The sequence below is a fragment of the Argiope bruennichi genome, chromosome 5 (genome assembly GCF_947563725.1).
Source record: "Argiope bruennichi chromosome 5, qqArgBrue1.1, whole genome shotgun sequence".
In the NCBI taxonomy this organism is placed as follows: Eukaryota; Metazoa; Arthropoda; class Arachnida; order Araneae; family Araneidae; genus Argiope; species Argiope bruennichi.
The window spans coordinates 83,356,499-83,382,575 of record NC_079155.1 but is presented as its reverse complement, the minus strand read 5'-3'; the positions used below and the strand labels follow the sequence as shown (position 1 = coordinate 83,382,575).

General features: G+C 25.0%; 1 protein-coding gene across 2 annotated transcripts; it reads right to left on the bottom strand.

The window, feature by feature from the left end:
• Positions 1–220: 220 nt before the first annotated feature.
• LOC129969238 (tumor susceptibility gene 101 protein-like) lies at positions 221–20,500 on the bottom strand. Of its 2 annotated transcripts, none has more exons than XM_056083701.1 (12): positions 20,381–20,500; positions 17,304–17,359; positions 14,713–14,797; positions 13,088–13,153; positions 11,594–11,757; positions 11,373–11,502; positions 7,618–7,728; positions 6,250–6,506; positions 4,681–4,773; positions 3,061–3,194; positions 2,122–2,224; positions 221–814 (listed from the first exon to the last, which is right to left on the bottom strand). In XM_056083701.1, exons 2-12 carry the CDS (start codon positions 17,349–17,351, stop codon positions 731–733), a joined length of 1,275 nt encoding a protein of 424 aa, XP_055939676.1. In that variant the 5' UTR covers positions 17,352–17,359; positions 20,381–20,500; the 3' UTR covers positions 221–730. The 2 variants fall into 2 exon arrangements, with proteins under 2 accessions (XP_055939676.1, XP_055939675.1); XM_056083700.1 differs by lacking the exon at positions 20,381–20,500 and adding an exon at positions 19,065–19,119.
• Positions 20,501–26,077: the final 5,577 nt, after the last annotated feature.

The window sequence follows — 26,077 nt, the reverse complement described above, 5'->3', positions numbered from 1 at the left end:
ATTCTACAAAAACATCCATTGAAGTTGAAATGATTTTATAATCAATTAATTAAGCCAGCCTTTTAAGATGTTGTAAATAAAAATCAATCAAACATAAATGACACAAATAATACTTATGATTAAAATATTCCAAATAATTACATACAAAAGATAAATGAAAATATTTAACAATAAATAAAAGAAATAAAAAAGTGAAAAGGAATAACAATACTCAAAATAATAAAATACACAAAAATAGCTTTATTCACAGATAATTAATACTTCATCAATAATCTTGGCCTAAATTTTAATTGCACAGTGTCTCAAAAACAAATGAAAAAAAGCTAATTGCAAGAATCTAATAAACCCTGCATGGAATGCCACAGACAGAAACCTTCTCAATATCAGGACCATACTTCAGACTAAAGAATTTTAAAGCATTATCCAGCACAACAGACTTCCTATTAAGTTTAAAACTTGTATGTGTAAATATAGAAAAGCGCTTTGTTCATAGAAATCACAACCAAAATAAGAGCAGTTTTTATGACTGAAATATTATAACAGGTTTATTTAAATTAAAATATTTATTACAATCAAACAATGTATATTATACAAGGTTCTAATAAAACGGAATATGTTTATGCTTGTGTAATGCCTTTGAATTCTTCAAACGTAAAATCGAGAATATTATTGTACAGTCCCTTATTTTCGAAAAATTGCCGGCATTTTTGTATTTTGGGAACATCTACCATCAATGTGGGAGGTTGGCTTTTTCACGGCATTTTTGTATCAGTGCCTTCAACATGAACTGCTTCCATGACAAGGAGCGGACATGCTATAAAAAATTAAGTTATTTAGCACATATATATTCAATAACTCATAACTTTAGTGCAAAAAAGTTTCAGTAAATAATAACTACATTTCAAATACTCAAAATTAATTTAACTACTTAAATGAAAAAATTTCTATTAATCAGGTTTTATCTATCTTCTAGAATCTTAACTTTAGTATTTTCAAAACTTAGAATTATTAAATAAATATGCATCATCTTTTAATTAGTTAGTACACACTTACGGAGATTTAATTCTATGGGCCCAACTAATGTGAGAAAACCAGTGCATCAAAACCCAAGATTATTTTTTGAGCATGAAAACAAAATGGTATCATCCATCCTGTATGAGTGATGGATCATGAATTATCTTTCACCTTTAGATTTCAGATATGCCTCCATAAGTGCCTGAATCAGTCTTAGTCAAACAGAATGATTTTGGATGAATCCAGACTCACTGGGTTAATTATCAATACCCAAATACTACTATTACAAAGTTAATTTTAAAAATATATATAGGTAATTAAAAAAACAACATCTTATGAAAGAAAATATTAAAATATAGAAATATGGTAAGTCAGCTCTAAGAGATTACATGATTTAAGTCTAAAACTAAAAGAGCAAAATCTATTATATTTCAGATAATAAGTATGAACATGAAGTAAATTGCTATTTTTAAACATGCAAAATAATTAGAAAACATTGCATTAAATTTAAATATACCCCCCTCCCAGTGAATTAAAAAAATGCATATATTTATCTTATTGTTATAAAAATGGACATCACCAGTTTTTTTTTTAACAAATGCATTATCTGAAAGGAAGAAACATGGCAACATTTCAACACTGACATATTAAAACCAATTTTGAAACATTTTGTATAGCATTTAACAGAAGAAGTTAAATTGGATCTAAAACTCTAAAAAGGGGAAGGGGAAAAAAAAAAAAAACCGGTGTTGGTCGCTGTTACATTACACAGTATATACAAGCACATATTAAATTTCACCAAAATTAGTTTTTAATAACTGCCATAAAAAGATTTTAAATATTAAAAATAAATAACTTTTTTGTATGATTTTTTTCTATGCAGATGAGATGAAAGCATTCTAATTTAATAATTTTAAACATTCAAATTAAATTTTTAAAAAGATATTTAATTGCAGTGAAAATTACAAATACTGTCTTAAAATGTTATTGCTACCATTAGCATTTTCAAAAACTAATGAAACCGAAATTTCATAAATTGTTCATATATTATATAAATATTATTATTTGAGAATTTTATTATTCATTAACAAGGAAAAGTATACTCACTTTTAAGAAAAGATCAAGACTAATAACTCCTTTTCTTAATGCTTCACCCAAATAATAAACTGCATCTTCAGTAGCACTCTCTTCAGCAAAAGCAGTCAAGATTCTGAAAAACAAAATTATCTACATTGCAATAAAATGTAGGTGCAATTAAATTTCGAAAGTAGATTATACAATTTGAATAACTATATTTTAAAAAAATTGAAGAATGTTAATGATAATTTTAACAAAAATAAACTTTGAAACTCAAATTTATTAACATTTCCTTAAACATGATTGTACTTCTAAATTTATATATGTGTGACAGAAACATTAAAATTTGTTAGAATATAAATACATGTTACTCTTTTTTTTTTTTTTTTTGTCTTATGTTTTCTGCACAAAATATGAAAAACAGCAAACTAGACTCTAACAGACATAGAAAAAGCTATTGGGGGGGGGGGGGAAGGCATTAAACAATTAAAGACATGCTAAATATAAAAGTAAAACATTTAATTTAACAATAAAATGAAGGAATTTATGCAGAAAGTGCTCAAGATATTAAATATATTATAGAATTATTACACAGAAGATATTAACTGATCTCAATAATAATAATAATATTTGATTCCAAAAATGCTAAAACCCAACTTCTGCAAAAATGTGTCATGTCTTTGCTAATTAATTAGAAAAGTTAAAGATTTAAAGTTTAAATGGGCTAGTATATTAAACAATACACATAGTGAAAGAATTCAATTGTATATAAATAAAAAAAGAAACATTTCAATTTATTTATTTCAATTAATAAATAAACAAAAAGCATTTCAATTAAAAAATCTCATAAGATTTTAAAGATAAGATACAAAATGAAATTTTAAAATAATTTTAAGATAAGTAATAATCTGATTACTTGAAATATATAAACATACCAAAATTTCAACTAACAAAATAAAAAGATCTTACTGTTTATAAAGAGGAGCTGGTGCAACAACAGCTTCATCAATATCAATTTGTTCTTGCTTCTCCACTTTAGCTAATAATTCGTCCATTTCTACTTCTTTTGACCTCAAAATGTGAATATTTTTTTCTAAATGGTTCTAGAAAAGATGAAATTGAAAAAATTTTCAATGTTTTCATATGTTGAATTTTTGAAAATGTTCAAAATTTTATGCCAGAATAAAATTCCAAAATTATCAACTGATCTGATTTAAATCATATTTATAAATGTTAATTTCATATTGATTTACTTAATGCAATAAAAAAAAAAGAACATTCTAATATTTGTCCAATCAATTTATTTTTTTAACTTAAAGTTTGCAAGTAGCTTCTCAAATAAAACATGATAATTAATTAAATTTAATCAATTTATTTTCAGATGGGTGAAAGTTTTATTTAGAACTTTCACCCATCTTATACATAAAAATTTCCAATACATCAAAAAATAAAATATCTACTTAAATTAAGTAAGAATACTCCTTCTAACACAACATTAAATCAAATTAAATATCTTTAAAAAATTATTAATTGGAATCTTATAACATGAAAAAAATCATAATCAGCTTCCGTTAGATAGAATTAAAAAGTTCTGACAAGTGAAACGGGATACTAATTATAAAATACAAAAAAATTGATAAAAAGGTATCAAATGGAAGGCAAAGTAAGTCATCCTAAATTATTGATTGCTACATAAAAAATATGTACATCAGATTTTTTGATAAAAAGCAAAATTTTAATTTCAAATTCATTTAGTTAAAAAAAAAAAATTAAAAATTTTTAATTAATTAAATTAGTTAAAAAATTTTGCAACATCCTTTAAAATATATATATATATAATGCATTTAAATGAGTTTATGCAATGATAAATACCTTTTTCTGAGAAGTGTTGCTATTTTAATTAATAAGTTCATTAATCACAAGGCAAACATTAAATTTATTTGTTAGTTATAACATATAATCAAGGAACCAAGAAAAAGTGAATAACAAATTTAATGTAATTATGAAGAGTAATCGTAAGTCAATTATTAGAATGAAATTTTATTTTCCTAGAAGGCTGAATCTTACATACATTGATTTATAAACTAAATATATTTCATCCAATATTAATTTATAACTATTAATTAAAAATTAGCACATCATCTCAAATACATCATTGATAAATAATAATCAATATTACTATAAAAAATGAGAAGCATAAATAGTGGCTATACAATGTAAAAGAGCTATTTTGACATCCCTTTAACAACAAACTTAGAAGTTGTAAGAATAACAAATAGAAGTCGTAAAACAAAAGACATTATATCAAAGACCCATTTTATATTACAGCATATAAAAATGAACTAAAGTCTATAAAATTTTAAACATTACAATTCATCTGGAATAAAACAATTATTGATTTTTTTAAAGAAAATAGCAATTTAATAGCAAAACAAAAATCTAAAAAAGATATATATTCTTTTTAAAGATTCCAATTTTATAAAAAGTCATAATAGTTGGAAAATACTGATAATACGTTCAAGATTAAATAAATTTAGTTTTCTTGCCAAAATGTCAAAAAAGAAATTTTTATGAAAATATAAATAATACCTGTTCCATTTGCAAACGGTTAATTATATCTTCTAATTGTTGTTTGCCACTATTCAAATCTTCTTCAGTCTTTTTCAAAACTTCCATTTCAGCCTAATAAAAATCAAAATAAATTAGAGCAAAATTTATCAAAATTATAATGAAATATTTCCTTTGATGAAAGATGATACCCAAATTTCAGGTGCTAGGGAAGGATGAAGATATTTCATTAAAAAATTTCTTATTCATTCTCTAAAATATTTCATTTTAAGCTGTTACATTCTTCATTTCAAAGATTTAATTCTACTAGAGAAAAATGGAAGAATATTTTTTTGCAAATGATGACCAATAAAGAAGAAAAAACTAGCCTTGAGGATTGTTAAAAAATTGGCCTTTTCAAGGCTAATCTGTTATGGACATATATCTCTAAGATTCTAACAAGAGAGCTTACACTATAGAGTATTAGTTATTCAATATTACAATCACAATTAGTTCCGAATTAATGAAAAATTTTGAATCTAAAAAGGCATTCAATAGTTTCATTTTTATATAATGGATTTTTGTCTATTTGTAGGGTATCATGATTATGTATTCAAGTTACCATTTTGTGAGCACAGCTGGTGACTCCAAGTTGTTTAGAATGTAGAGGTTATGAATGTTGTTGCTCATATTTTGTTCTTTTTCTTTCTTTTGTAAAATTTCTTAGTCTGAGCATCAAGTATATTTTCTAATACTATAATTACATAATGATGACTAAAAAGAAAAAAGGTGTTACAATGGAGGTCAAACCAAATGCAATCAATAGAAAGGGGAGGTACAACAGAAAGTTGCAAGGGGGAAAGAATCAAGTAGGCAGATTGTTTATGCTAACATGACTCAAAATGGCAGGTTAAATGCTACTGCAGTAGTCTTGAAATATAATTAAAAGTAAGAGGAAGCTTTTTATGATATAGGGTGAGAGAAGAATTTTACTATCACAAAAAGGGGGGGGGCATGTGGAAATATGAAACTGTTTCAAATTTAAAAATAATTTTAAGAGAGCTTTGCATTTTCTTAAATAAGCATACATACATTATAATAAGATTTTTATTTAAACCAGAAGAGATAAAGTTAAAAAAAAATTTTTTTTTCAATATTTTTTTTCTTTTTATTAATTTTTTATTTACACTTATCTAAAAACATTCTTTGGATTTCTGTTAGATAGCTGGGATTCTATAGTACAACTTACTATAATGACACATTAGTATGAATGAAATAAAATGCATTAAAAAATTGATTATACATTAAATCCATATTTAAAAAAAAGGGGGTTGATTTCAGTAATGAAAGAAAAAAAAATATTTTCATGATCCAATAAACAAAATTCAGAGCATTTTAAAAATATAAACATTTAGTATATTTTTCCTGTCAGAAATAAGATGGGCTTCATAAATTAAGAAATGTCTCACATTTCATTAATTCCACAGTTTTAAAAATATTTATTTTGATTAGAAAACCAGAAAATTTTATCCCTAGACCACTTTTACAATAATTTTGTTTCAGAATGAAAATACTCTGCAGGCAATACATGATTATGATATGTTACATTACCTGTGATTGAGCAAGGACTTCTCGTAGATGCTTTTTGACTTTGTCTTCCACTGCTGAATACAGGGAAGCATGAATGTGCTCCTGAGTAATTGTGCCTGTGCCTGTGCCACTCTGTTGGGACAGACTGGATGCAGTCGTTGGTGGGTACAGAGTAGTTGAAGTAGGAGGATAGCTGTTGGTACCTGGAAGCCCACCAGAGGCAGTATTGATGCCACTGTAGCTAGGATAGCCACCAGTTGCAGCAGGAGGATAACCACCTATTAATAAAAATTTCAATGTTCACTTTTTTTAACTGTTCATAATTTAATTTAAAGAATTGGTATTAATAAAAGCATTCTAAAGTATAACTATTTAGACAAGGATCAAAATATTATGCTTATGCATAGTACAAAATTTCACAAGCTCACTGTCTTTTTTTATTGCCTACCTATACAAAATTATTTTTTCCAATTAAAAATTAGAATATAAATTTCAGAATTTGTCAATAATTATTTTACATTTGAAAAAAAAAATCAATTCTTTTTGTTTCTAACTATCAAAAATGCATTATTTTTTCCATATGAAAAAACATAATAGCAACATACTGAATTTTGAAATAAAGAAATAAAACATTCAGTAATACTTTAATTTTTACAAGAGTGGTTGTAATATGCTAGTTAAACTAAAATAAATGAAAATAATTTTTTTTTTAAAACCCATACACATACAATAATATATAACAAAAGAAGAAATTATTTGAAACAATAGATGATTAAAAATATACAATAAGACAAGACTTAATGGATAAAGTATCAAAGTTGAGTTCCTTTTAACATCTATAAAATACTATTTAATGTTAAAAAATCTTACAAGAAGTCGATATATAAGCTGTTTTGAAAGTCAATCGCTTTTTAATCCAATATTAGTTTTAAAAAAAAAAAAAAAAAAAAACGTTTTAGTTTTTAGATAAAAGTATACTTAACTTTTAATAACAAACAATATTGTATTCTTTTGGTAACAATTTTTTTAAGTAAATGCTAAAAATAATTAATATTTAAAGAATTCATTACTTTGAACACATATTTCTAATTTTAATGAACACTTTGTTTCTACATAAGCATTACAATAAAGCCCTCAGATAAGCATTTTTACTCTGCATAAAGTTATGATCAGTTATCTATATAGCAAGCCAAGCTGAATTATAAGTAAGGCGGGGAGTAAGAATATTAAAGAGTAAAACTTTCACATATATAAAGGTAAAAAGTTTGATGTTAAAATAGATTAAATAAAGAAGGACTTATTAGAAATAAAATAATGCCAAATTTATATTTTTAGAAATTGTTTAAAAGTCAAATTCAAGAAAATTGTTATATAAATTGTGCTCATTACCTGTATAAGGTGGAAAAGCAGTAGATACAGGAGGATAAGGTGTTTGACCAGTAGTCGGCACTGGAGGATTGGGAAGATAAGTGGTCCCTACATATTGCATAGGCATGAAACCTGTAACACAATGATAAATAAATACAATAATCAGTTAAAAGCAATTCAGTTTGCACTTTTACAATTTATTGCTCCATATTCAAACAATCCCCCACGTCCACAATCACTACTTCATAAAGTAAACAATTATGTATCTTCAACTGATAAGATGATTCTTCTTATTGGACAAAAATATGCAAATAAAAAAAAATCAGCATCAAATAATTTTCACTATTTAAATCTTCACCAGAGATTAATTTAAACAATAAGTATTAGTTATAAATAAAAATAACATAGCATAATTATAGCAAAACAATAACTGCATCTAAGGATGCTTTGTAGGAACAATATAGAAGTTTTGGATAAAACAACTTATATGTTTAATTTCTGTTTAATTTTACTTCTACTTTATAGGAATCTAACCAAACATTAGTGCTATGGATTTTAGCAAGATAAGGGTAATTTTAATCATATATGCTAATTAATTATACAGGAAAAATAATTAAAAGGAAATAAAAACACAAATAAAATATTGAATTTCAGAAAAAAATGTAGCATAAAGCTGTCTAACTAAAATTTAAATTCTCAATCAAATTAATTATGTATCTACAAAATGGAGAATTGAAAATGTGTATTGCCCTGGGTAGCACCTGAGAGCCAAGATGCAATTGCCCATTCAAGTTTGTTGACAAGTACAGTACACTCCCGATTATCCGCGGAATTGGGTGGCGCGGCCGCCGCGGATAACAAAAATCGTGGATAATCCGAAAAAATCTAAAAATGGGTATAGCAAAAAAGAAAACAGTCATTCCAACTTTGATAAATTGTTTTATGTACAATAAAACGTAAAATAAAAAGTAGGAAATTTTTAACTAATGCTTAATATCTTAGTATATCACTCAAAACGAACCTAAAATGCATTTTGTTAATGAAAACAGAAAAATGCTTTGTATTTACGAGAAGCGTCAAGGATACACAGAAAAATTAATACATATGTACTGTTTTAATACTGTAATATATTATGTAATTACAAAAGCATAACTGTAAAACTGCACCTTTTTAAAAAAAATCATTCAAAAAAAAAAAAACTTTATGCGGCAGGCGCGGATAATCCGCACCGCGGATAACTCGCCCGCGGATAATCGGGAGTCTACTGTATATGGATTTTTTCAACATTTAGTTAGCCTAGATTTAAATGACAGTTAATTCAATATAATTCTATAGTAAATTTTCATTTTGAACAATGGTTTGAAAATTCAGCATCTGGACAATTGGTTTTAAATCTTGAACAGCTGAGAAGAATTATTTAAATTTTTGGGCCTTAAATATATCCTTTATATTATGAAGCATATTAACTGAACTCATTACTAATGGTTTCAGTAAATATATTGCCTCTAACAAATTAAAAAGATATCAATACTCAAAAACATTTTTTTAAATGGAAAATTTGCATTATTTTGGTAAAACTCTGATTATTCTTTAAAAAAAAAAAAAAAAAAAAAAACCCTGATACCCAGAATTGCAATATATATACACTTCAAAGTTGCTATAGAAATAGCATTGAATTTGATAATGCTTATAAATAAGTATAGTGCTTGCAAACAACATTTTATTTGTAATACTTTACCAACAAATAATCATATCCATAAATATTTTCATGAACTATTATTATTCACTTTTTTCAAACAAATTAACTGGACAACAGATAATAATTTAATTTTTCAATGATGATAAGCATTTGTTAATTTTAAAACTTGCAAATTTTGGAGTGACATTTTTTTTTAAATTCAAAAGAAAGCCATGTTTATAAAAGAAATGATTTCAATAATAACTCATTAAGATCAAAGTAAATTAAAATATAAAAGAAAATTTCCAGGTAAAAATAATATATTATCCACTAAGCAATCAGTTTATTAGTGATAAAAATGTGAAAAGCTTGTTAATATAACAAACGCTTTAAAAATATTAAGTGCAAGGGAAAATGATTATTTCAGCCATTTTATTTTCCAAGGCATAACTTACAGAGTCTTCCATGATGTACAGCTATCACTCCTGCAAGCCATATATCATTTAGTAGGCAAAAAAATAAAAGAGAAATGCTAGTTGACTATTAAGTTGAATATTATACTGAAAACCATAAAAAAAGAAGGAAAAAAAAAAAGAATCATTACACAGCACAAAGACTGTTAAATTAATAATAATTAACTTACAAATTAATTTAAATCAACAATAATTTCTAAGTGAAGTGGAAGTAGATAAGTCAAATACTGGATTTTTTTAAAGACGAAATTTAAATGATAATGTAAGATGTTCACCTTGATTTACTATGGTCCATCAACTGATTACTTCATCTTACATTAGTCCCCCCAAAATTTCGTTTAAAACAAATAGTTAATAAAGTAATGAAACATGAGAATTATCAATACTTTTTATGGTTATGTGTGTATAATAAAAACATTGTAGAAAGTTTTAAAATCACTATACAAACATAAATTAAAAACTTCTTTCAAATACAAAACATATATATATATATATATATATATATATATATATATATATATATATATATATATATATATATATATATGAATTATTATACAAGATTACAGTATCAATTTACATTATATCTATTATTATCAACTTCAAAAATAATAGACAAATTTCTTATACACACACACAAGAGAGAGAGAGAGAGAGAGAGAAGATTGAATGTTTTTTTTTTTCTTTTGTGAGTGTGTGCACAAAAAATGCCAACAATTGTTCAAATGCAAAACTGAATAAGCATTTTATTAGACTATAATTTGGAGATTTCAAATTACTGCATATTTGACTACCACAAAGAAAAAAACAAAAAAACAATGCATTGGAAAATTATAAATATTCTGTAAGCAATTTTAATGAATTTAAATATGCGTAACCCAAATAAATAAAACACTGTCTTTTGATTATTTCAGTAATTTCTAAAAATGTTATGTAACAATTAACAATAATAATATAAAATATATGTAAAATTCTCTGTAATTCAAATGGTCCTTTAGTGTGCAGTTGAAATAATAAATTTGCAAGTACTTCAACAATTGAACAAGTTTTTGATTGAAAAAATATTTATTAAGTTACATCTTACTGAAATTCCATTAAGAGTCATTCATTATACAATAGGTCACTACATTTAACTTTCATTTAACCCGTCACACTAACGATATACAAATGTTAGAACTGAAAGAACAAACCATGTAAATCTCACATGATTTTTAAATAATTAGATTACTAAAAAAAAGCACCCTTCATATCTTAGATTTACATAAATTTGTTAAGAAACGAATTTTTTGAAATGTTATTCAATTTGGTTGCTAATTAATAAAGTTACTCAAATTTTATACTTTAAATTTGTAATATTTTATTTTCCAATTTTAAGGAATAATTAAAAATGAAAATTTTCAAACATTTTGGGAAAATAATTCAGATGAAATGCTTCAAAAATTGTACTTTAAATGGACAGCAAAAGTACACCTTAAAAAAAATATGGATTTTAAAGTATGCTTTAAAACAGTAAATGGCATTACATAACTAGGTTTAAATAATCTTTCATATAACAAATTCCATTTTGATAGTAAGAAATCTGTTTAAAATAAAATCAAATTTAAGTATCCAACTAATTTTCTTACTTGATGGCTCAGCTGGATAAGGTGTTGTGGTATAAGCAGAGGAATTAACTTTTGGCTTAGCATAAACTGGAGGCTGTTCTCCAAACACTATAATCATAACTTGAATAACACCGAGCAAATCGGAACTATCCTGAAATCAGATGAAATTAAAAGATGAATAATGCATTATGTAACAACAAATATTGTGTTAATATCAAAAACAAATATGAAAATACACTTACAGGATTCCAGTTGTGTAAATATGGCAAATAGACTCTTCCATTAGTGTCAACATGACGTGAAGCTTTAATCTGCATGTCTGGAGTAGGTTTCACATAGCACATTGGTGAGTTATATGGATGTGAATCCAATAGCCAAATGCATACAGGTATATGGTAATATGTTCCTTAAAAGAAGAAAGCAACAAAATAATTATTTTGCATAGTTTAATAAAAAAATTGAACTTAGAACAGCAAGTATGCTGCAATTCTATATATATTTAATTATATAAAATTAAAATCAAATCGGCTTCAGAGTCATCAAAAATAAGAAACTTTCATAAAATGAAACATTTAAAATCAGAATGCAATATTTTATGAGCAAACAATCATCTCACATAAAAGCAGTATCCAATTTATATATTTTCTTTGACTAAAAATTGATGATATGGATGTTTCTCAGTCAAATCATCCTTCTTTAAAACCTTAAGATTTTTTTTTTTTTTCTTTCATAAGTCAGATAATTTGACAAGTTGTTCAAGCTTTGAAAAACAATTGATTTTTGTAGAAAAATTAAAAAACCCAGTTATGTAATATATTTTTATATATTGTAACATTTTGCATATTGTTGTTATTTCTGTATTTGTAGCAGTTTTGTTGCACAAATAATTGTTAAAAAAATTGTAAAATATTTTACAATTCTTCATGCAATATTCGTTACTTATCTTTGGATAGAATAAAAGTTTGCACTTCATTTGTATAATTACTCATTTGTGTATATCTTGTAAATAAATTGGACAAATTTATTTCATTTTCATAAAATACTAAATACAATAGAACATGGGTGTTGATTTAAGGTTTACTAAAATGAGTATAACCCTAAATCAACAGTCATGGATTAAAATTTAATTGAAAGAAAACAAAACTTTTTTTTTTTTTTTTACAGTTTGCTTTCAAATCTGTTTTTTTTTTTTTCCTTCTAAGATTGTAAACATTCAATAAATACATACAAATTTATGCTTTCATGGAAAAAAAAGAAACAGTTTTGTAATATAAAATATTAAATAAAAAAAAACCTATTTTTTAAATAATATAATTTAACTACCAAAATTTTAATATAATTTCTTTTATTGGTATATGGTTTTAAAATCTCATTATTTTCTCTTTAAAATAAAAAAAATGCAGCAATTTAATTAAAAACTTTTTAATAAGTTTTTAAAACCAGATAAATAAAGTGCTTTTAAAAAACAGTGCATTAACATAATATTTGATAATCAGATGTCAACAAGAAACAACTATAACACTTTAAATTCATATAACATAATATGCAGCATTCAAAACATGCATTTCTCCCATTTTTTTCTAAAGTAATTCTTTTGAAAAATTTTTTAACAAATAATTAAATATAACATCAATTGTAGAAACTATCTAGTGTTACATAAGTTTCAGGTTCAGAAAATAACTTAAAAATTAAATTAACTTTCTGACAGTTGAGAATAAATAAGCCAAGCTACTTACCTTTATACATTACCGGAATCGTGCCATCAAGGCAGGCTAACTCTTGTCTTGTCCCATCATTAAAAACTATAATAACAGACAACAGATAAGATATCAATAACAACAGCAAATGGCATTAGATTTTATACTGTATTAAAATTCAAAATCATTCCAATTAACCTAATGATATTCAAATCAGTGAAATAAGAGCAAATGATAAGAGATTGCAATTAATATTTCAAAACTTTTCAAAAGCACAGATGAACAAGCAGAATGTAAAATCATCACAATTAAGATTAAATCTTATTCAATACACTAACAAAACTTCACTCAATAACGCAACAAAATCAAGACAATATAGAACACTTACAAACTAATAAAAAAACTTATGAAAACTTAAAACTAACATTTTAGAACTTCAAAAAGTTTGACATTTCAGTTTAAGAAAGTCAATAAATCCAATTCAAAATAACAGCACCACCTATTGGATATTGTTCAAACCACTCTCTAAATAAAGTGATCACTTAAATATAACAATTTAAGTGAAAGATATATGACTGCAAAATAATCATAGCTAGTATTGAACATTAAGAAACTTTCAGACCCTTAAATAACTGAACATCATGAAATGTCACAAAATCTTAACAGTTCTATTATAAATCAAATAAACTCACATGTGTGAAAATAAATTTTAATTTCCCATGTCTTTAGAGGTTATGAAAATTATATTAAAAGATTTAATTTTCTTTATTCTTTCTAAAATTTCATTCAGAAGTACATAACAATAAGTTTGAAAGATCGATCCATTAAGAATATATACATATATCAACAGTTGGAGCCTCGCCTTATAGTCGATGGTAAAAAAATAGTGTAATCACAAAAATCCTACAGACAGGATAAATAGATTAACATAATGTTTATGCCTGAATAATCTTCCATGCTATCACAGACCTTGTCTCATTGACATGGGAAAAGAAGTAGAAACATTTGAGGTGCAAAAAATAGTTCTTAATGAATAAAAAATTAATCATTTGGTTAATGATCATAAACCTTTCTGGTATCTGCTTAGTGACTCAATATACTGTATGCAAAATTTCAATAAAATCTACGGGAAGTTTTTAATCTATAGAAAGCACACACAATCAAGCATTGCCTTTCATATAGAGAAATGTATACCGGATAATTACATACAGATAAATAAATAATCATGATTCTATATTTTAAACATGAAATAATTCACCATTCAACCATATTTTTATATGTTTTATATAAATCAAAATTTATAGACACTTTTTCATATTCTAATGTAGAAAATGCATGTACATTACTTTAAAAGTTTTTCACCAAAAAAATTAATAACTTTGCATTATGCAAACTTATGAAAAAGTCAAGATTCTTATATTAAATGTCATTATTTTTAACATGATGAAAACCTTTCCAAAATATAATAAACTAAAAAATGTTACTAATTAATAATCTACAAACTGCTTTAAAATCACAATTAAGCAAATAATTGATTATATATCTCTAATTTTATTTTAAATCTGTATGCAGCATGAACATAATACTACAACATCTATAATATAATATTAAAATCTTATTTAGCTACTATTAATCTTATAAGAAAAACTGAAATTAGAGTTTACCATAAGTATCTAATTTGGGCCTCAGATTTCTATATCGGTGAATGGCATCACAAACATCACGCTTTGCTCTGTCTGGATACTGATACTGCAATGGAAAATAAAATATATGAATTACCAGAGGATAAAAATAATATCCTCCAAATTTTAGAAAAAAATTATCAATGGCTGATAGAAATAATGAGTTATAATTCTTAAAATTGATTAAATTCAACTTTTAGACTTTAAAGTATGTGATCTGTTATTGCTATATGTCAATAAAACAAAGGTTTTGTGAAACCTATGCATAAGCTGAAAGATAACAGCATGACTGTAATCAAAGACAATGAAAGTAAGAAGTGTTTCATTTTTAGTCTAGTCAAATTGTCTTGTACAGTTCCAAATGTGTTTTAAAAATAACTGATTTGACCAAGATCTTGTTTTTAACACCAATATTCAAATCTGTCTAAAATACGAAATAAATAAATAAAAATTTAAAAAAAAACTATTTATAAAATGAATATTGCTTATATTTATACAGCTTTTTCATTTCTTCTCAAAATAAGAACGGAAATTTAACTATGGTCTTTTAACCATAATTACAGTTAATTTACTCAGTACATGTGGTAAGATTAATGGCTTTTTTTAAATATCCATACAATTTCTTTGAAATGGTTTAGTCTAACTCTTTTTTTTCTTTGCATTCCTTATGCACATATATATAACAGTAAAATACATAGTGTATATATATATATATATATGTAAACACACATTTCTGAAGCAGAGCCACGGCCGAATAAAGAAGACACTTTGAATTTTTAAACTTCGCTCTTATTCCATCCTGGGAGGCATAATTTATGTACAAGCAAGAAGCCACAAGGTACATCAATCTGCAGGTGACACAAGAGTGAAAGAGAAAAGCATGACAAAAATATTTTCTTGATAATTATATACTAGGAGATTTTGATAGGGATTTATTTTACACATGCCGATTTATGTAAGGGGGCAATAGATATATTTAAAAAGAATTTGCTTAGATGACAGATTTTTATTCCTTCACTCTTAATGTGGGAACTTGATCATTGGAATCACTTTTAAGATGCAAGATTTGTTAATTTTGATGAACTAACTAATTAAATGTGCATGGTTTTCATACAATTGTATCATTTAACCTCTTGAGTGATGATAAGATATAAGGCTGTCCCTTTTTCTTAATTTTTTTATTCCTACAAAAAAAAAAAATGTATCATTTCATATTGTGACAACCTTTATGTTGAAAAAATGGCAAATGTAATCAAATGAAATAATTTTTTTTCTTCTCACAAAATTTTTGGCCATATGCAATTTTTTTAAATATTGTGTAACATTTTTACTTTAATCAACAATTCTAAAACCTTCCTTTGTATAAATAATGCAAAATTAAATAGTTAAATGCCAAATGTTTGTGGTGAGGTGGAGAGAAACCCTTTTCTTTTTTATTTTGAAAGCGAAATATCGTTTATAAGATTTACTTACTTGAAGTTATTGGTGAAGTTTTACAGAAAGTAAAAGTAAACCTTATATATCCTTTATTAATAAAGGGGGTCAAGTACAACCTTTTGCATCTAGTCATATAAGTAGTCTTTTACTATAAATTAATTTATTGAAGAAAATATGTTTAGTGAAATTTATTAATAACTATAATTATTTAAAAAAAAAGAGAAGGCAGCAAACAGGTCATCAAATAGTAACAGATATTTATCCATAAAAATTAGCAACAGTTGAAACTAAATATATTACAGATATTATCTCATTAGTGTAAGTATGAATATTTAATAGCAGCCTTAATATATACATCTATAATTCATAATTATAAGGCACAATAGGAGGTACTTTTCCATTAAACGAGTAAAAATCAAAAATAAGCCAAATCAAGAACAACTGGCCAAATCTAATCAATAATGAACGATATGATGATGATGTTGGTTGGTAGCATACAAATGGAATATTTTGACCTATTAGGGTTCACTTTTGATTAGCAAAATTATAAAGGAAAAGTAATAATAAGTATATTAAGTAGAATCTCAATCAATAGAAATGGAAAACAAAGAAACATTTTTAATGTAAAGTATTTGTTAATAAACAATGTAGTTAAATCTAATATATCAAATAAAAATATTTAAAATTGATCCTAAATCTTTGCACATCCATCAAAATATATATGGAAATGATGTTGTATAACCAAACATAAAAAATTACATCTTTGTGGAAACGTCGTTAGGCTAATTTTTAATATTACGGATATCAGTTGCCTCCAAATTCAAATATAACATCGATATATCTAAATAATAATATATCAAACAATCCCCCCCCCCAAAAAATGCTATAGATCAGTTAGTTATATATACAAAACATTTTTTTTTTTTTTCATTATGATGAATATTAAAATGTCTATATCATTTGCAAAAAGCAAAGCACATATTGAAGAAAAAAAATTAAAACAAGCTGATTAAAATGAGGGATAGAACATGAAAAATTTCCAATAATAGTTTTAATGTTATAAGTCTATAATTTATATAATAGGAAATACATTTTGTATATTTAATTACTTAATGCTTTAAACTTATAAAACTCACCTTTGACAAAATTTTAGCAACATAACCATCAATCGATTCTTGAGGCATTTTATGATCTATAAGAAAAAGAAAAGAATGATTTTTCTGATACATACAAAAACTAATTGTAAACATCCAAAAACAGTAATTAATAGGAGTATTTAATATAAAGTGAAATACAAGAAAGCAAACTATTATAAAAATTATGCTTCTAATATTATTCTCATAACAGAAATGTAGTGTAAGCACACTGCCATTTAATAGAATTTTCTAAAAAGCCAGATTTCAGAAAAAGATGCAACTAGAAACACATTACAATGAGGAAATAGAAGTTTTATGGATAAACTTGATACATACCCTCAGAATTATAAATAATCATTATATATAGTTAACTCTCTCACAAAATAGTGTTTTATAACAAGGTTTCCATATTAGACAGAGCAAATCTCCTTCTACGATAAGAAATTATTAGAAATATTTAAAAATAGAGATCTTCATTTAGCAAATAATATACGAATTACTTTTTTAAACTTATGTGTGTGTTAATAATTAAATTTAAATTTAAATTCATTAATTTAAAATTCAAACATAAGAACTTTAAATTCCAGATACACAGGTTTTATGATTTTTTTTTTAATCTCCATCCTTTTCAAAGTCTAATAAGTGTAAATTAAATAGTAGAACACTAATCTGCTGTATTACATAAAAATCATGTCTCAAACAAAATGCCAGTCTAACTCTTTTTCAGGAAAATCCCTACTCTGAATGCATAAAAGACTAAAATGTATTTCTTAAGTTTTCTCTCCCCTCCCCTTTCTTTTTCTATAACTCTTACACAAAATAACATTCTGAATCTACTGTTATAGTTTCATTACATAAAAAGAACAAATTTTGAGCAAACAGAAAGTATCTTATATATACTATATGATGTATTTAATGAATAATACATAAAATTATAACAATACGATAAAAATCCTATTTAAAATATGAATTCAAAGCAATAATATATGCTAAAAATGCCCGGCTCAAATTACATCAGTTAAACTACCTTTCTTGAGACAATAAATAAATTATGAAGCATATTACAAAATCATATATATTAATATACAAAAAATTTAAAAATACTACACAGAAAAAGAAATACAGAATTAAAAATAAAATGTTAGAGAATGATTGAAAATATCCATCATCTATTAAACTTCATCAGAGAAAAAAAATCAGAAGCTTTAGAATACATGAAATTGTCTTGTACAGTTCCAAATGTGTTAATTAATGACAATCTAGCAGGGACTATTTAAGAAAAGTTACATCAAATAACAATAAAACGAAATATCCTTAATGCTAACACTTATTAAAAAAATAAGCATAATTATCTACTCTATATTAGCACGAATATATCAAGAATTAAAATATGATCAATTTATTTCATTCAGTTGCAAGAGGAAGGGATTTCCTACATGCAAAGAAAAGCTAAACAATATAAAAGTAAAAAAAAAAAGCTCAGCAAATAATAGTTTAAAATGCTATAAAACCTAAACACTTAGCACAAAATTTATGAACATTCAGCAGCTTTAATGGGGCCCTGAATGGTTAGAATTAAAGCAGGATTATTCTGGGCACAATAAAAAAAATAAACAATTTGTAATAAAAACACTGATTCTCTTAATTCTAACCATCTGATATGTCAACTAAAAAATAAGTAAATACTAAATCATGCAATTTTTAAAAGGGAAATAATTATATTAATCGAAAAAATTCTGTTTTCAATCACATGCTACTTACTATGAGTAGAATGTGTTTTATTTTTATGTAGATAAAGCATATCACATCACTATCAAATTATTTCAAAAGAGTTGGAAAACTTTCACCAGATCCGAGAACCTGTCAATTGAGAACAACCACAGAATAAGCAACTCCCAATTGTACTAAAGCAAACAGCTCTGTTCAACTTATAAATGTCACAGAAGAGAGAATAGATCAAAACCCCATTTTATAAGATATTTATTCGTTCAGGAAATATTTAGTAAAATTATGAATTTTTACAGAATACAGATAAAAAGAAAAAGACTTAACTGCTTATTATATCAAACACTATGAAATTCTTATTACAAATTAATTTCAATGATGGATCATGAATGTGAAAAACATATGTAAATTTCAAGACATTTAATATAATTATCTTGAAGAAGCTTTCTCTAATAACAAAATTGTAGAAATTTTGATAAAGCAACCTTCCAATTTACTGTTTAGTGAAAAACTATTAAAAATAGAGAGAGAGAGAGAGAAAAAAAAGGCCTCTGATCACTAATGTTTATGAGATATGACATCAGCATGTTAGCAATGTAATGTAAACAAAAACAATTCAGAGAGAAAAAAATGAAAAGAAATGATAAACATAGTGAATTTCTTATCCATATTTTAAAATTTATCGAAATTAGATATAACATTGCAGATGGAAAGCAAACAGACCATTCTTTACATATTTAAATTTATATAATACAAACAAACAATAAATCATTCATGTTGTTTTCAATTAAGTCACTTTGTTTATGTTTGTTAATCATTAATTTCATGATACAAACAACAAATAAATAATATATCGTAATTAAAATCAAACAATATCCAATAATAAAAATGAACTTACGATTTTTGGATTTACCATGCTTACGCATTAGAAATATATACTTAATCAATATCTTAAAAATAATTAATAGAAATAAAGATAAAATTAATGTTTAATCATAAAAAATTCTCAATAAATATGAACTCAATTATAAAAGGTTGAAAACAATTGCGATTGCAAATAGAGGTATCAGTTAAAGCGAAAAACCAATGAAGCAGAATAATAATCGATAACTTCTAACAAAACAATGACTCACTCCTCGTTCCTTTCACAACTAACTTGTAACGGAATCAAGGACAATCTATATTTGAGTGACTGCAAGTGATATAAATGTCACTCATTAATTCCAATGATCTACACATACTATTGATAAATAACACAATCAAAAGTGGTTTTGAATGTCAAATCAGTTATTTTTTTATTAAAGTATGCACGGACGGACAAAAGCCTGAAATCAAAGTTCAAATTTACTTACCTTTTTTATTTGATGTTAATTATTTAGAAAATGTTTAATTGCAGAGTGAACGTTCTTCCAACAATATCATAATGAAATTTAGTTTATTTCTGAAGATTACTGTTTGATAGCACAATTAACGAGACTCGTTAACCGGAGGACGCTTGAACCCCCCATTTGAAGTTGAAAGGGGGAGCAGTGGGGGGAAGCAGCACTGGAGGACGGATTTCATTCCGGTAGTGATGGAAATGGGGGAATCGATGTATGGTTGCTTACGGAAAAGCTTTTTTCGCCAAAATTTGAAAATTTATTTACCCGCCAAGAATGAAGCGCATTTTTGGAATGTATAGGGTGGAGTGTGGACGAATGTCGGTTGGATCTATGATGAAGGCAGACCTTATTTATGCACGATCTTTTTTAATAAAAGAATAATACCGTGTTATAATATATTTATTTTTGCTCATAATTACGTTTTAGGAATCTAATTTTTGACTAGAAATTAATGTTGACTGTGGCTGAGTACAGTGGGAACTTGGGAAAGCTGAATTTTCTACAGGCGCCTTCTATTTATAATTAATTAAATGGCAAGAAACTAATATGTTAACTCATAATTAAATTCTATCTTCTATTGGTTTGTTAAATGAAATTTAAAGTTTTCACAAAGTAATGGAATGAATTTACAAGTTTCATTTAAATTCTTAATGGAAGCTAAAAATGATGCTTTATTTGGAATACAAATTCGATGTAGTTTTAATTTTATTTCTTGCAATTTGCTGTATTCATTGGAAAGTATTTTAGTTTTTTTTATACTATTAATTTTAATGCCCATATTTTGTTTGTTTGTTGTTGTACAAAGCTAAATGTTTTTTAAAAATTAGCTAAAAAATTTTTAAATGATGCTTTTAAAAAATTATATATATTTTTACCTAATTAAGTAATAAATTAGTGTTATAGAACATTTAAAACATTTTTTATAAGATTTTGTTATTTGCTAGTATTTATAGTAGCAATAAAGCATTTATATTTTGTGGTCTAAAAATTGCAATAGTAAAAATCTGTAATCTCTTTCTTGCAGTTTTGTCCATTCTTTTTTTTATTTTTTTTTTATTTTATTTTAATGTTGATAATGTGCATGATGAACTCTTTAAAATTTGTTTTCAAATTGAATAATTCATACTTGTAAAAATATGCATTGTAAAGATATATATATATAATTTTAGCTAAGTTTTTGATAAAATATGGCTTATTCTCTGTTAAGAAAGTATGATAACCAAAAATCCTCAAAGGAATCATCAAAATATTCAATATTTTCTATTTAATAAAAACTAATTTTTGTTTTGTTAAAATAAGATTTATATTGAATTAAAAATTATATGCATAAGCTGATTAATATTACATGATTTTAAAAAGTACTTTTTCAATACATTTATTTATGCATACAGCAATTTAATTCTTCTTTTAATGCTAAAAATCAGAATTTTGATTGAAAGTAGCCAAACTAAATTTGAAAAGGTAATAGAATAAATTATTTCTAATTATACGATTGGTGTAATAATATTTTAAAAGAAAATTTGTATTAAAAATTCTAATATCATGGATAAATTTGTTCTAAATGTTGAATTTTCTACATTTATAATAATGCACAGAAGTTAAAACTTTTAAAGAAAATTTGGAATGTAATTTTTAATCTCAAAAAATAAAAATTATTTTTTAATTTAATATAAAAATATTAGTGTATTCTAAATTAGTCAATAGAATTTTCAATTAAATTGTTAAATATCATTTGTTAATTTTTGCATAATATTTAAGTCATATTTTATTCGACACTTACATTTTCTCAAGAAATTTTTCTTTTTCTTAGTTTTTTTAAGCTTAATTTCTTCTCATTTTGATTTTCAATAATAATTCATGAAATAAATATGATTTGCTTCACAAGCATTCATTATTGTATTATACAAATGTATATTAATTAACCAAACCATTAACAAAATAAACATTTACTCCACCTTAAAAAATGCTACACTAATATTGTTTTAACTGATTCAAATGAGTGGATAAATACTAAGTGATGAATAGTTCTGAGATAATGTGTAAAAAAATTATAAAGGATGATGAAAATCCTTAAAACTTATATAGTTTATATACCTACTTTATCTTTTAGAATTAAGGTTTTGACTAAATTATTAAAAAAGGCAATTTCTATGAGGATAAAGAAAAAAAAAATGTTTTAGAAAAATAAAATGGGAAAATAATTTTTTTTGTTTTAAAGTAATGAATAATTATAATGGAATAATGAATTTTAACACTGTTTATGTTAAATTGAAAAAAATTATTTACAATTTAGAATCAATAATAAAAATAATCATAATCTCTGAATCAAATTATCTGCAAATTCATTTGTTCAATAGGAATTTAATAACTTGGAGAATATGACTTTAGTCACTTGGAGACTTTAAATCAACTTCCATTGTCCCCATTACAAAAACGTAAAGAAAGGCTAATTTCCAAAAATAATTTAATATTGATTCAATTCACCTTCAGTAAAAATTTTAAACTACTGACAAAAGTAGGTTAAAACTGTCTGAGTGGTTTAACTTACATATATCAATTGGATCAATAAAAGAAAATAGATGGCAATCAACTGAAGACAGATTTTATTCATTATAGAAAAAAGGATGGACAGAGAATGAATAATGTCAGAAGGATCACAAAATATGTTCTGATCATTGTTTTGAGGAAGGAGTTTGTATGAAACCAGTATTTTAAAAATCAAAGTAGTTTTGTACATTTTAAATGCAACTGAAAGAACTTCCTGGGCCATTGTATTCACAAAAGAAGAAAAAAGAAATCTTTTAGCATATGAAAGAGCAGTTGAACTTGGATATGTACCATATAATTGGGAACTTCTAAAGAGATAAAGATAACTTGACAGGAAAAAAAAAAAAACTTAATGAACAAAGAGAAAGCACAATTATTTACAATTGGAATATATGATATAATATATTCTCAAGGTATTGTATCAAAGCTGATAATCTATGCAACTCCTCTCAAAATTCAAATTCTACCTCTAAAACATGATTCTTATTAATGCTTAAACCACAGCCTGAAAATTGGAAGAAAAAAAAACTGTAAACAGTATCTTTCACTTTTGTTTCCAATATCATTTTAAATAAAAAAAAAAAAAAAAAAAAATCTTTCTTTTTTATTTAGTTAAAATTACTTTTTAAAAAATCGTCTACCTCATTATTATTCATTGTAACTAAAAAGAATTTAAATTAAGTATGTTAAATGTATGATGTGTTATTCTTTGTTTTTTTATTAATTTTTTAAAAATTTTATGAAATAAAAAAAATTATATGCTTCCCTCCCTTTCTATCTTTTATATTTATACTTTTTCTGCCTCTTTATAACATTAGCATATAAGATCATACAGTTTTTTTTATATGAATACAATTAATTGAAAAATAAATAACCATCGTGGATATTTATCCTTAAAATTAGATACCTGAATGCCATCACTAATCAACTCGCACTAAAAGAAAATTTTACTTTTGAAGAAAAATAATTATTTTGCGAATAAAAGAAACCTTGGTTAATGCTTCAGAAGAAAATTTCATAATTTCCAAATGTATTTTTTGAAGTTTTAAATACTAAATCTGAATGATAAAATGGTATTTTAACAAAATTTCGAATATGGCTGTGTTAATTTACCTAAGCATTTTTATTGAACAAATAAAATATCTTGAAGGGTACGAGAAATTGTGTTGTTTCAAGATGTCATAAGGAATTGTTTACCTCGTTTGTAGATTTTTCAGCTACTACTGTAAACATAATATTCCATTTTTTTTCAAAGATTATTATTATCAAATAATATTATTGCTGCCATACTTTTTTTTTTTTTTTTTTTTTGTAATCACTATATTGCATACAAACAAACGCGTAATGTTGAGTGACAGAAAAAACAAGTTTAAATTAATGACAAAAGAATAAATTCATCTTTACTTGATTAGTTAAATTTTGATAGTCTTGGGAATGAAATGAATTTTATTACAATAATAAAAATTATTGTAGAAATACATTCTAAAATATTTTTTTAGTTTATTTATATTAAAAAGACAATTGTATGATAATGAAATTGATATCAATAAAAGGATTTTGATATTAAGTTTGGAAAATGGTGTTAGTATTATTTTTGTACAATAATATATTTGGGAATTATAAGAGGAAAACATCAACATTTTGTTTAGTTAAAATTTTAACTGGAAATTTTGATGCATTGCATCAAAGCACACGCTTTCATCTTTTAAAGCATGTTTGACAGATTTTCAGTTTCTGGAGTCGGCAGTCTGTCTTATAATTCATGTTAAAGTATAGATAAATATATGAACAACTATATATTTCTTCATTAAGATTGAAATTACAATTGCATATCTGTATATTGACCTAATGTTATTCTTTGATTTGATATCCACCGGAATGCAGCATCTTGTAAAATTTTTATTTATCTACTATTCTATTTAAAAGTGAAGGTTTTTTTATCAATTAATTTTAATAAACATTATTTTGATATTTTTCTCTTTTTTCTTTAGCATTTTAATCATCAAAATAAAATTGCTTAAATGTAGTTTCTCAAAGAAAGCTTATTTGCAGAAAAGTATTTCTTAGATAGCGCAGTAACCGATGCTTTTATGAGCATAAAGAAAGAAAAATAGATACTTATGACAGTTCTGTAATTGATTTTTCCACTTCCATCTACTTATCTATCTCTGCTGCTTTTGAAAAGCTACCCCAATTTGCTTACGGCAACAAAACCACCGGATGGTGGTAAACAGATGCGCTCTTATCTAGTATCATATGTGCTAAAGTTGCAGGATTAACGGAATTTAATTACCTTTTAGAGAAAACTTGGTAAACAGTTAGAAAAGCTGTAAGGAATGCATATTTCTCATTCTTATAATGTGAGTGATTGATGGATAATGATTCTTTTTTAAGGGATAATCAACATTTTTCCCACGCGAAACTTGATAATTACACTTTAACCCATGCCTGGAGATGGGAAAATTCAGTGAACTCATGATCTAATTTCCTTCAAACAAATACCTTCATTTTATAAAGGCAAATGAATAAATTTTTTATTGAATTAAAAAAAAAGACAAATTAAGGAATAATTAAACAGACAGTTATTTGTTTACACAAATGATATAACAAAGTATTTGACATTCGCATTGGTCTGTGAATATCCATTTTGAACGGATGATTTTTAAGTAAAGTTGATAAAACTGAATCTATTTTTCCCTTGTAGCATATAAATATTACAAACACTTGATAAAGAATATTGGAATTATTATTACGATTTATTTCTTATTTAATACTTTTTTATCGTTGTATTTTAGTCAGTTTTTGAGTTCGCTGTTTTGAGCTGCATTTTAATATAGTTAATGTTTTGATAGCAATAATGGACAAAACCACTTTTTATACAACCATGTCGAATGAGTTTTATCCCAATATATAGTATGTATAAATAAATATATATATATAGAGAGAGAGAGAGATTAATTAAAATTATAGTTGTAAATTTTGATAAATTGCCTAAAAGTACACATTTTTATCCTCTAAATCACGTTTGCTAAATGTTAAGCTTTGGGGCGGCAGTCTGTCTTGTAACTCATGTTAACATATAGATAAACACATTAATAATTATATTATTCTTCAGTAAGA

Excerpts from the sequence above, each read along its gene's own strand:
- LOC129969238 (XM_056083700.1), bottom strand. The coding sequence starts at position 19,104 with ATGCTTTATCTACATAAAAATAAAACACATTCTACTCATA. Across the intron at positions 13,154-14,712 it reads GCCCAAATTAGATACTTATG|TTTTTAATGATGGGACAAGA; the intron begins GTAAACTCTAAT and ends CTGTTATTATAG. Across the intron at positions 815-2,121 it reads GTCTTGATCTTTTCTTAAAA|CATGTCCGCTCCTTGTCATG; the intron begins GTGAGTATACTT and ends AATTTTTTATAG.